Source organism: Lactuca serriola, chromosome 5 (assembly GCF_051521515.1).
Source record: "Lactuca serriola cultivar US96UC23 chromosome 5, Lser_US96UC23_V15, whole genome shotgun sequence".
NCBI classification, from domain to species: domain Eukaryota; kingdom Viridiplantae; phylum Streptophyta; class Magnoliopsida; order Asterales; family Asteraceae; genus Lactuca; species Lactuca serriola.
In genome coordinates, this window is record NC_136412.1 from 63,806,323 (window position 1) to 63,820,196 (window position 13,874).

At 33.3% G+C, this 13,874-nt stretch overlaps 1 protein-coding gene across 1 annotated transcript; it reads right to left on the minus strand.

The window, feature by feature from the left end:
• Positions 1 to 1,195: 1,195 nt before the first annotated feature.
• Positions 1,196 to 4,022, minus strand: NFD5 (pentatricopeptide (PPR) repeat-containing protein). Its single transcript, XM_079000380.1, has 3 exons — positions 3,894 to 4,022; positions 2,492 to 3,801; positions 1,196 to 2,399 (listed from the first exon to the last, which is right to left on the minus strand). Exons 2-3 carry the CDS (start codon positions 3,605 to 3,607, stop codon positions 1,344 to 1,346), a joined length of 2,172 nt encoding a protein of 723 aa, XP_078856506.1. The 5' UTR covers positions 3,608 to 3,801; positions 3,894 to 4,022; the 3' UTR covers positions 1,196 to 1,343.
• Between the last annotated feature and the right edge of the window lie 9,852 nt (positions 4,023 to 13,874).

The following is a 13,874-nucleotide window of genomic DNA, read 5'->3' on the forward strand; positions in this document are numbered from 1 at the left end:
TTCTCTTCCAGCAGCACCTCCATTCTTTCTTCTTCTTTCAGCGCCTCCTTCGTTCTTTCTTTCTTCTTCTTTCGGCGTCGGCAGAAACCTCTTCCTCTCCCACCGATTAAATTGTCCTTCATCTTCTCTCATCAGGTAAGCTTCTACCTTTTTCCTCCTTCTAATCACTTCCTTTGTTCTTTCTTCTTATTTGCTGAAACAATTGTTGTTCTGTTGTTGTTATGTTGTTATAATCTTGTTTTATAACTGAATATTGTTGTTATGTTGCTGTTATGTTGTTGTGATGTTGTTGTTTGCTGTTTTGTTGTTTAAAGTTCCGATTTTTATTGTTATGTTCCAATTCAATTCCGATTTTTGATGCTATGTTCTTGCTTGTTGTTTGATTTTTTAACATTTATGTTTTGTTTCTGAGATGAAGAACCCGCAAATTGATGAAGAAAATCTGGATGTGGGTATACTTAATTGAGACCGATTAGATAATTTGAGAGGTGAATTGAATTGAGGTTTTGATGAAATGAGAAGTTGGAGTCTAAAATTGCTGGGAGTCAAGAAATGTGAAGCCATTACTGAAAGTCAAACTCTTAACAAAGAAGATACAATCTTTTTTTTTTCCTGGGCCTTCAATGAAATGTGAATATTAGTTTGAGGGTGTGGACATGAATTTGACAATTGGCACAATTTTAATATTGCAATTCATCACAGTTCATATTTCATGTGAATTTTAGATTTTGTGTTTAAATTCCAAGTTTATATATTCCAATGATTATTAGTTCACTTACCTTGGTAATTTTTAATGTTTTTGCATCATAAATTGTAGTAGAAAGCTTATTTTTGTCAAAGCAATTTCATCTATCATTGTATAAAACATCAGGTGTAAAATGGTCATTTTGCATCGGTCAACACATTCAGTCAGATATACAATCAAACAACATGGTTTCTTACTCGGTCAGAACTTATTACTCCGACAGACCTTTCCCATGAAAAAGCAACTATCTAACGGGACCTTAATCTCAACATTTATTTCGCTGAATTTATTTCATGAAAAGCAATAAAAAAAAACAAAAAGTGAGATACAAACCATTTCCAAAAGATGGAAATAAGAAACAAGTTTTACATCCAAGCAAAAATGTCAATCATCCTATCTTTATCTATGCTAAACTCTAACAACTTCTATAATAATAAATAAACCAACATATTATCAAATCAAATGATCCAATAACCCTTTTTTCTTCCACATAATGCAGAGTCAACATCCATCTTAGTTTCAAGATCACAAGTTATTACTAAAAATGATAAAATCCAACAAAACATTTCATTAAACAAGAATCTATGACTTACCAAAACTATCTCATCAAAGAAGGTCTCTTTCGATTAAACGTCTGAGCAGCTTGTAAACTCACACTCAACTGTTCAGACACTTTAAACCCTTGTTCCTTCATCATGTTATGTATCCTTTCAGCATCCTGCTTAAATCCACCAGCAATAAGACCACTTATAACTTTCTCAAATTCATCAGCTTTCAACTTCTCCTTATTAGCTTCAACGACACCAAGTGCTTGAAGAGCCTTCTTCTCTTCTCTACCTCTTGCATACATATCACACAGACTTAAATGAACTGATAATGAAGGATCCACACCTTTCTCAGATAACTTTCCCAAAATACCCTCCACTTCTTCCATCAATTGCAACTTCCCTAACCAATCGATGAGGACAGAATAAGTCTCGACACCATGTTCAGTTCCTTCTTTTTCAAGCTGTAGCAAAAGTTGCAGACCTTTGTCTAGAAGATTCTTTTTAGCGTAAGCTGAAATCATTCTAGCAATGCATTTGTCATCTGGTTTGTAACCGAGTTTGATGATGTCATCAAAATGTGTTCTTGCTTGATCAGGGTTGCCTTTTCGGCTGTAGGCTTCAACAAGATAAGTGCATGATTCAAGGCTTCGTGGGAATCCTGCAAATTCCATACGTGTGAAGATTCTGTGTGCTCCGATTGGATCTCCATTTTGAGCATAGGATTTGAGTAATGCAAGAAATGTGGCTTCAGAGGGTTTGAAGTTTTGTGACTCTAAATCTCTCATTAAAGCTTCACTGGATTTTCGATCACCTGTGTTGATGTAAGCCATGATCATGGAGTTGTAGACTTTGAGGTCTGGTTGGAAGCCTAAGCTTCTTAAGCTATCGAAAGCTTCTTTTGCAAGATTCAGATTGCCTGCTTTGCTGTACATGTGGACCATTGTGGTTTTTGTTAAAATGTCTGGTGATATGCCCTTTTCGGTCATTTTCTTGATGATTCTTTCTGCGTTGTTTAATTGGTTGTTCTTGGCATAGGCTTCGATTAGTTGTGAATAATCTCTTATGGTGGTTTGGAAAGATTCTTCATCGAGTAAATGTTCTGTAACCTTTGTAAAGAGAAGAAGAAGAAGATTACAGAAGTTTAGTGATTGAAAACTTTTGAAATACATGTTGAGAGAAGAATGAAAGATTTGAGTACCTTGAAGTATAGTTGATCATTTTGTTGTTTTAATCTGTTAAGCAATGCAATCCAGTCAATCCTGTTAGGCTGTTGTAGCTCTATCCATTCTGTAATCAGTGGTGAAGGATCATCATCTACTTGTAATGAAAGTAGTTTCTCTGTAACAATCTTTGATTTTCCAGATATTGGTTTTGGTTCTTGAGGCCATACAGATCCTCCAGTTTCATGGATATGATCAGCCACTTCTGCCCATTTGGGTTTGGAAAGATCAAGGCCATAGATCTTGTATTTAATCTTTCCACTCCTTTTGGGTAAAGAAATCTCCTCAGCATCATCTTCTTTCTCAATATTATCTTCATGAAATTCGGTTGTTTCTGTTTCTGATTCTGATTCTGGTTCTTGTTGCTTAGCTTCTTGTCTTAAAAGCTCCAATGAATCATAAAACTCACTATCTTCCAATTTCTCACGAGCCCATTTGAATCTAAGCTCTCTCAGCAAGTCTCCTCGTATCCCTATTTCACCAGCAAATCTTGCCATATCTTTAACTTCTTCAGACTGAAGAAAACTCTTCATTTTTTCCTTCTTTTTAGCCTTCTTCATATCTTCTACAACAATGTTGCTAACCTCCCACACTGTTTTCCATAAATCCTCACTAAAATCTTGGGACACAGAGGCTGTTTCAGAGCCAAGAAAAGACTCTAGACGACCTGCCTCCATTTCTGATACAACCTTCTCAACAATGATATGAAGCATTGCATCGATTTCTTTCTTATCAGCATCAGTATAAACCTCTGTAAGCTTTCCTCTCATGATCCAAACGAATCTAGATAAGAATTCATTCATTACCACATCATCATCGTCCTCTGAGTCTACAGAAACAGTCTCCACAGCGTTGGTACTGCTCGGAACAGTTTGTTGGCCAGAATGAACAAATCTATAGAATAATGAATGCGCCATCGACGTTTTAGGGTTTCCAATCCGGGAATCGTCTTTATGATATTGTGGAAGGTAAATCAGAGGAGTAATACAACGACTGGTGCAAACCTCTCTGTAATTCAATGATGGAGTTCTTCTGCCGCTAAATCTTGACACCTTGTTAATTGTCAGTCTCGATAAGAAATGCTTCAGATTCATTTTCTAAACCCTTGATCTTTCTTTTAGAACGACAGACAAAGCGAAAAATCAAAATCAAACTGATTTATCCAGAAATTTTCTTAACCAGAAAATTGCACTTTCATCTCTGAACTGTAATAAATCAGATATCCATCAATGCCGCATGTACGATCAGCTAAAAAAACCCTAGTGCATCCAATTTGCAATGACAAAAGCTGCAAAATTATTAGAAAATGTAATCACAAATACGGATCAGTAAAACATACATTTGTAAATGATTCTTACATATAAAAATACAGATCTTCACCTGAAAACAATCAAGCAGTAGCAGAACGCTCCGTTTTCGTCAAGTCCAGATACTACTACTACACCGTGTAGCGAGTGAAGGCTTTTTGCTAGGGTTTTTCTTTCTCGACATCTTATAGAAACTTTACAAATGTTATCCCTACGGTTTACACGAGTGCATAAAACACCCTATACTTTAGTTTTCTAATTTGAACTCGTAAAACCCAAAGGAATTGAGGGCCATTTAATCATTGAATCGTGTAACTTGTCAAAATAATTTGGAGTTATTAATTTAAACTAGATTATGAGAATATATAAAGGTATAAAAAAATTGGCACAATAAAAAAATAAAGTAACAGAAACAGATTTAGTATTATTGGTAACACTGAAATGTCTAGAAAAAAAAAACAATGAAACACTTGAATATCTATAATCGTTGAATGATCTATTTGTAGATATAACTTTTTGTTTTATTAGTTGGACAACCCTTGTCATATATGAGTATTTTCAATCTTTTTTCACTTGTGACACGGGAAACAAAAAACATATAACTGACAATGAGTGAAGACGAACCTACGCAAGTATAATCCAATATTTGATAATTATTGTCATTGACTTTTGTTAATGGTCATAACAAAATAAACAACTATGGGGACTTGCCTCCGCTAAAAACGGAATGAGATTCTTTTATTAGACGGTGTTAACTTCATGCAAGGTATATAAGTAGTCTCGTTGAAGAATCTAACATATATGATTCAAGCTTCAATGATGTGTTTCCAATCCTAACAATATGTAACCTAGTACCATTGCATAGTCCTTTCGTTTGTTCGATATTACGAAGTAACATGACTGGAACATCTATTTTTAGTGTAAGTTTATGGTTGGAAATTCTAGACGCCTTAAAACCATTCAACACAACTGAAGAGTAGATTGATTCCTCAAAAAAAAAATCCGGTAGCATCGAATCCTAAAATATAGTCATTGGTAGCATCGAATTCTTCATTTGTAGGTACCAAAATAGCTTTATCTTGAAAATATGATGGATCATCAAGATGATTTTCAAATGATGGATAAATGGTGGATACAATTGAATGAATATGGTCACATGTAGAGCGAACAACAACATCTTCTAGAAATTCAACTTCAAGTTCACCATCATTAGGGCCACCAGTATTACCTTCACTAGTTTTAAGAATCCACTCGTCAAATGCTTTTGTCTCATCCAAATCATTAGTTAGACAACCAAACTAAAGCCTCATGTTTACGGTTAAACGTAAAACTGTACATTCACGTCATAATTCAATAGGGGAAGCTAAACAATTTACGATATACCTAAATAATCAAATGCATATCAACTCGATAACATTAATTGAAAATGTTCAAGGTTTAACGTTGGAAGTTTGATGTACAATTTAGGAATTGATTTTAGATTTATTACAGTTCAAAGTTCATTGTCTGTTTTGGATGATTACTCAAATTACATTATTAATCTCAGTGGGGGTCACTAATATGGTTGATGGTCTGATCTTGGTCGATGCGATGTGTTCTTCTCAATCATTAAATCGATGTGGATAGTCCGCAGACCATGTGTTGAGTAACACCTAAGTGAAGCATTTTAACACATTTAGAACAACATAAATCCATTAACTTGCAAAGGATAGTTGGGTAGGGTCAATCAACTATTACAGGAAGACCTTATTACAGTAACTTAAGAACATTAGGTTATGAATATGCAACATTGTTTTGTATATTGATCACATTCTTTCTGGTAAAAAAATCCTTCAAATGTTTTCTGGTAATGATCATTAGAAAGTACAAAACATGTCAAATAACATTTTAGCTTTATTACATCTCGAAGTTATTTCATATGCTATTTTGAGAGCATCTAAATGGTGTGTAAGCTACTAAAACGAATAAAGATTTTGAATAATTGGGTTAGTCAAAACTGAGTTTTTCTTTTTCTTATTCGGGTTGTCATATCATGATTTTATCATTTTCCAAAAAGATTTCTCCACATATGTTCATCAAGGTAGGCATTCAAGGAATCTACCTGCAATTAAAGAATTCCAAAAAAAAGTTATTTTTAAATATATGATGCTATTAATGAATTTTTTTGGCAAAGTTCAACGCTATTAATGAAATTTGCTTCCAGAACATTGTCATACAAATGAACTTCAATGTTGGAAAACATGAAACATTTCAATATCGTCTAAAAATATTCCAAAATAATTTTTTTTAAAGTACAATGCCGTTAATAATTTTTTTTTTTTTTTTTTTTTTTGCAAATTTCAATACTAAAAAAAATTCCCTAGAAAATTATCATATTAATGACAAAGTAATTAACATTTAAATTTATATATTATATAAATGGTTCACTTGTGAACAAAAATACATAAATTGTCCATATTTGAAATGTTTTTTTTTTTTTTTTTACATAAATGGTCTATATGCGAAAGAAAATAAAAATGTACCTTCCACTAACAAAATGTTTTCAGAAAAATCTTATTAATGAGCTCTAATGTACATAAAAATAAAACTTTTCTAGATTAGCCAAAAAGAATACGAAAAAGTCATTTTTTGAAACTACGATGCTATTAATGAACTTTTTTGCAAAGTTTAATGCTATTAATGAATATTTTGTTTTCCAGAAGACAATCCTTTAAATGATCTTCAGTATACAAAAATGTAATTTTCCATATCAACTAAAAATAATTCAAAAAAAGTCATTTTTTAAGAGTACAATGCTATATATGAACTTTTTTTTCAAAGTTCAATACTAAAAGCAATTTTTTCCAGAAAAGGTCCTAATATAAGGTTAAAAGAGCATATTGTAAAATACTTATCGATATATATGAGCAAAAATTAAACATTCCCATCATTACCCAAAAAGGCATATAAATCATGCCTCATTATGTAATTAATTCTAACGCCGCACAATGTGGAATCCTCTTAGTGGCAGCATTCCAGAACTCAAACCACAATGGATAATCAATATGAAGAGAAATTTAAATAAAAAATAATAATTGTCACCATCTTATACAAATATTATAGATTATTGGGGTGTTAGATAGCGTAATAACTTGCCAACAAAAAAATATCAACACCTTGTAGACATCACTTGTACAACATTTAATAGTATACAAAAAACATTATATAAAATAAACTATGGTTATGATATCTCTTCTAGGGTACATATGATTATTGAAACTAATGCCAACCAAAATATTCAATATTTAAGTGATTCTAAATACAACTACCATCCAGTGTTAGGGCCCTTGACTTCACCCCACTCCCAAGCAGAAACGGTCCCTCAAATATTTTAAAAAACCTGAAAGATTAAAATATACACACAAAAAGATGAAAATGGTAAAATGAACTTTCAAATATAACAACAATATTTTATAGAAAATACTACAAACAAGCTAGAAACATGTAAATAGAGACGAAAGAACATCATAATTAGATTAACATTATACACTCATTTAGTCTTATCTTTCTTCTTTCCTTATAGGAGTTCATAAAACATTTTCTATTGTATGATGGATTTCTGAATTACTTTTTTTGTAACATCCTGAAATTCAGGTATATCTATTTAACCCTTCCTTCTTTCTAAGTTGTCTAGGTTAGCCCTTAAAAAGAAGATTATGACAAATGAGTACGTTAGGCGTACTGAAGAGTACGCTGCGCATACTCATGGGCGTGTTTTGGATGCGGACTCCACCTGGTATGCTGGACGTACCTTAGGCTATGCTGGGCGTAGAGGGTCCAGACTTAAAACCCTAAATGAGACTTGAGCCCTATATAAAGAAAGCTATGACCTATCCTCAACCACCATTTGAGAGAGTGAAACCCTAAGAGAGAGCCAACATTCGTTCTAATCTTGTGTGAGTGTTCTTGAGCTAAAAAGTACATTTGTGTGCTAGTGAAGAAGAAGAAGAGGTTCTTGTGAAGGCTAGAAGTTGGAGTGCAAGCTTGGATCTGAGTTCTACAGAGGGGGAGCTTCACTTGGAGGTAAAAAGTTCAGAGCTTTCCTTGTTATTGTTGATTTGTGCTTCATGGACCAATTTTTAGGGTTTTTGGTCCCAAGGTGGAGACTTTATGAACAAAAGGTCTCCATAAGCTTAGATCTACTATATTTCAGAGTATTATGAGTTGAGGATTCATAAAATTCCAATCTTGGACGTGAATATTAAGCCATGCATGAGATCTAGGCTTTATGAGGAAAGAGGAAAGGTGTTAGAGTGATTACTGACCTTTATAGCCATGCAAAGGCTTAAAGGTTTCAACTTTATGGATTAAGTGACCTTAGAGAAGTCAGATCTGAAGTTTGAGTATATGTCTTAACCATTTAAGACCAAAATCCTTAAATGCATGAAACTGAGACTTACGTTGGGCGTAAATCTTAGTACGCGCAGCGTAAGGGGTTGAAACCCTGATTTTGGATCGTCGGCGTACGCCCCGCGTACAAAGATGGTACGCATCGCGTACTGTCCTCTGTTGACTTTCGTTGACTTTTAGGGTTTTGGTCAACATTAGGACTTTTGGGTCAAGATTGGTATATTCGTGTGCGATATTTCCCAAGTTACCCGAAGTGAGTCTTCTCATTATACTTTACCTAGAGTGGTAATTAGAGCTATGTGACAGAGTATCTTGTATGATTTTTGTATGATGTGATATATATATGTGATTGTATTATGTATGATTCAGAGTTTACAGAGTTAGGACTAGAGGGTCCACAGAGTTACGGGATCGGAGGGTCCCACTGAGACACACTGACCAGAGGGTCATACAGAGTTATAGCCTCGAGTGGGTAATATGTGTTGTATGTGGTATTTTGGGGAACTCACTAAGCATTTATGCTTACAGTGTTATGTGTTATGTGTTTCAGGTACTAGTGACGATCGCGGGAAGGCGCCGGCATGATCCATACACACAGACAGAGGATTTTATTTGTGATATTGGGATATGTTTTATTTTGATGACAATCGTTGAACATGAGATTTGAGAATGTTAAATGATATTTATGTTATTTGAAAAATAAAAAATTGTTTTGAAAATTTACGTCGTTACATTTTTGAGATATGTGAGGTTGCAAAGAATGGAACAACAAAGAAATGGAATGGATAGTTAATCATAAAAGCAAGATAATAGAATAAGTAATTCCATTCCAGAAACATATTTGTGAGGCATGGAATGGAACAATGAAAATTTCATACGATTTTTATGTTATATATTCAACTTAAATTATAAAGATAATCTTTCACATATCTTTGTTTAGTTATTATTATGTAATTAAAAATGGTTTGTATTGCAACTTTTATACTAATATCTTCTCTTATTGCTGAGAAAACCTTGATACTCACAATGTTACCAACCCTATTTTCAAGAGTGTAGGGTGTACCCATTTATCATTGAGAAAGTAAACTCAATAAGAAGATTCAAACCAGTTAAACGAAAGAATAAGGTTGTGCAAGGTTCTTACTATGCTTCTCGGCATGCCCAGACAACACAAGTTAACCAAAAAAACCTGCTAATTAACCAAAATTAATCAATCTCAAACATTTTCCAATAAGATTTATCGATGTAATCTGTTTACATGGTATACTAAAATTTTGTCTTTTCTTTGCTATTGAGTCTAAAAGATGTTTTTTTATAATATTAAAAAAGGATAAGTAATAACTTATTTCTGAGAGCCCACTTTGTATTTTTAAAGATGTTTTTTACAATAAATCAAAACACATATCACTACTGGGTTTTGCTGAGTTGTAGAATATGTGGATCACTCAATGGTATAATGGTTTAAATTCCATCTCCAAATCCAAGAAGGGATCGAATGGGTAAAGCATTATAAATATTGACTCGAGTATATCTTCCATTCACGACCTGGTAAGCCACAAAAAATCATTGACTAAATGAATATACAAAAATATAAAAAGAAAAAAGAAAATCAACATATACAAATTCACTACCTAGTGGACATATCTTCCAAATTGAAACAATGGATGAGAGGTAGCGGTGTTGTTGTGTCCATCATTTTGCTCTCCAGATATCTATAACTTAAAAAATCAAATCAATAATACAGATCATAAGAACAAAAATCGAAGCAAATTCAGAAAATGTAACCATTATGGATTTAAACTTAAATCGAAAGGTTTTATAGATTGGAACTTCATAGTTGAAACAGAATAAAAGAAACAGAATTTAAAACATACCCAAAATCGATCTAAACTATGACCAAATTAAATTAGAATCCAAAGAAATTTATCTCTATATCATTCCTCCTTCTTTAATGATGATCGAACACAAGACTAGTCTACACAGATCGAAGTCGACATATATTCTATTTCTTTTTTCCCCATTTTCTTCCCCTCTACAAAACTTAGGTTAGATAAATTATGTAAAGAAAAAAAAGGAGAGATGGTAGGGGTACTGGTAATGAGGGATGAGACGATGCATTTTTTCATTTTATTTTTGGAGAGATTTAATTGTCATTAATAGAATTCCTAATTTAATTCATTTTATTTTGGGTGATATTTAACTGTTATTAATAGAATTCCTAATTTAATTCATTTTATTTTTGGTGAGATTTAATTATGATTAATAGACTTCCTATTTTAAAACGTAATATATGTTTTATAAAATTTGTGGACAAAAATAAAAAGGGTTGAGAAACATGATGTCGGCAAATAATCCAATGATGGAAAATATAGGATTGAAATGTAATCAATGACCCTGATTTCTTTAAGTTAGAATTAAATGTTCTCTTTTAATAATTTTTAATAATATTTAGAGATGATAATAAAAAAATTAATATATAAAGTTAGACATATCATAAACAAATCATGTGATCCATTAAAACTGATTTGCTATTCTAGTAATTGATGGTCTTACTTGTTCTCACTATAAAATCAATCACTTTGATTATAACTAATTTTAACTCTTACTGATATATAGTTCCTCTTAATGCTCCTGAAAATTGTATTCTAACAAGTAAAATATTCGTTTTTTCACTCAAAATTTTACATAATTTGGGAAAATGAAATTGTTTCGCTAAGTGCCCTTATCTACATTTTCTTAACATTTTATTCTATTTTCCACATCTTGACCTGATTATTTTTCTACACGTGCAACTCGCAAACATTTTTTTCAATCTATATTTATATAAATCAACAAAAAAACGCATATGACAAAACATTCTTGATGCTTAATCAAATTAATAATTGGCATTTGCCATTGAATTTTCTACATGTTTTGAGTCGTTATACCATTTTATATACATTAAGTAAATGATATTCTATTGTATCTCTCCTTAAACATATTCGCGAATCAAATCACATTTCACGAGTTGTCGTATTCCATGTTTTTAATTGTAACATCCCAAAAATCAAAGGTAAAATTTTCATTTTTTTCAAAACCAATCACAACCAAAAATGTTTACAAAACATAGTTCCCAAAGTGTTAAAATCACAAATAAGAGTATCCCAATAACAAATGTCATAAAATCTGGAAGATGTGCATGATTAAGCGTTTGTCTTGCCCCGATCATCTGAAATACCTGAAACATAAAACTTAAACTATAAGCCAAAGCTTAGTTAGTTTCCCCAAAGTACCACACAAAACCAAACAAATATACATATTGCATGTTGGGCCTACAACCTCTCGGTTGGATTATCCTGACCTGTAACCTCCCGGCTGGATTGCCATACATATTGCATTTTGGGTCCACAACCTCTCGGTTGGATTACCCTAGCCCACAACCTCCCAGTTAGATTGCTATTTTGGCCCACAGTCTCCCGATTGGATTGCCTCGGGTTTGTTGGCTTACAACACAAAGCAGTACAACCTCAACCCAACCGCACTATGTCGACATATGCAACAGATAAACATATAACCAACAAACAGATAATCATACAGATCTAGTTGATCAATATAACATAGCAACATCCTATATAACAGGATACATAACCTAGTGAGCCGACATTGGTGTCTTCGACCCACAAGTACAGTGAGGAAAACTCACCTCATAGTCTAAAAAGATAGCAGAAAAGAAAGTTGCTCCAAGAGTCAACTCTACAGATCACCTATACAACAAACAATGACCTAAAATAAACTACAGCTCAAAAAACCCAAAATGCCCCTAAGTTAAAATTAATCAACCCATGGTTAAAGGTCAAATTCAGCAAGGCAAAAAGTCAAAGTTGACTGAGTATGCCCAACGTACTCAACCATTACATCGAGCGTAGTCAAGACTTCAACCAAAATACGGGAAACAAACCCCGTATGCGCAATGTACCACTTGGTGCGCCTAGCGTACGTCGTCTGAGCCCATTTCTTCTCATTAAGTGCTTAATCCTTAAGGGTTTTCCATCCAAACTTAGATCTAGGCTCAAAACATTGTCTTAAGTCATAAAGTTTCCACTTTTATGACTTTTCATCGGTATAAAAGGTCCAAAAGCTAAAACCTTAACTTATTAATCCATTAAGACGTCATAAATCTTGCATGGAAGGGATAGAAGGACCAAGAGCACATTTTTATTGTTCCTAACACCTAAAACGTCGGAAAGTATAACTCTTCTTGTTAGAATAATCCATACTCATGAACACCAAGCTTATGAGACCAAAATGAACACAAATTCAAGGCTAACAAGATCTAAGCCTATAACACATCAAGATCCAAGTTTTATACCTCCAAATGAAGCTTGAGGGAAAGATACTTCTGTATCTAAGATGCCTTGAGCTTCCACGTTGATTCCACTTCTTTGTTCTTCCTTCAAGATCACCAAAAGCACACTTTCAAGCTCAAAATGCACACACAAAGGATTAGGATCTGCAAGGGGAGTCTTGGGAGATGGAGGCTGATGAATGAAGGGGTCTCAATGAGATAATGATGCTTAAATAGGGTTCAAACCCTAAAGATTAGGGTTTGGGTTTTTGCCACGTACGCCCATCGTACATTGAGTACAACCAGCGTACTTAACAAGACCATACATTTTTCACTTAAGGAGCTAAGGGACCAATTTGCAAATAAATTTCATACTAAGGGTATAAATGAAAAATACCTGGATCATGGGTGTTACATTAATGTTTACATTTTAGTAAAATATGCTTTTAATAAAACAATTTAACTCAAAGATGAATACCTAAAAAAGTAGATGTTGCACACCACTTATTAAAGTGTGATATCAAAGGTTAATTATGGAAATCATTTGTGATTGGTGTGAGATTGAAAAAACACATGTCTAATATCAAAGAAACACTTTTAAAATTTGGAAATGTGGTAAATCTAATGATGATGCAAAAAATGCTATATGTCATATTTTTCTCAGCATTATGGTTAATTTGGAAAATCATGAACGGATAATATTCAATAGTTGAAAACTAAATCATACATCTATATTACTTGGAGAGGTCAAGGAAATCTTGTTTGTTTGACTAAAAAATAGAGCAAAAAACACAACTAAAATGGGATCAATGGTATTTCTCATATCTCCCCTCAATTATAAATGTATACCAAAATGGGTGGGAGTTGAGGGAGTTATTCCTTTACATGTTTCCAATTATTATTTTGCATTTATGTGTTGATTTTTGCTTCTGGAAGATTTCATTTGGGTTAATGACTATCTTGTGTATGCATTTTCATTCGAGGCGGTACTAGGTGTTATGCAGACCGCAATGCTGGGGTGACATAGACTCAGAACTTTCAAATTTACCTCTCTACATGTTATTGTTTGATGAAGGTTTTGGGGTTGAGTTGAGTGGTTCGAATGACTATCTTACCCTACTTCTGGTTGTTTCTTAGGGTTCAAGAATGGGTAGTGCTTTAGTTAGATCGATTTGGAGTTTTAGTTTTGTATTGGTTGCGTTCGAATAATTTGTATATTCCAAGTGGGGGGAAATGGAGATTTCATGGTGGTAAAATCTCGTACCAGGATGCGGTCTCTAGCCAACATTGCTCAATTTAAGGAATTTCACACAAGTGATTAATCTTTAGAGTTCCACATTA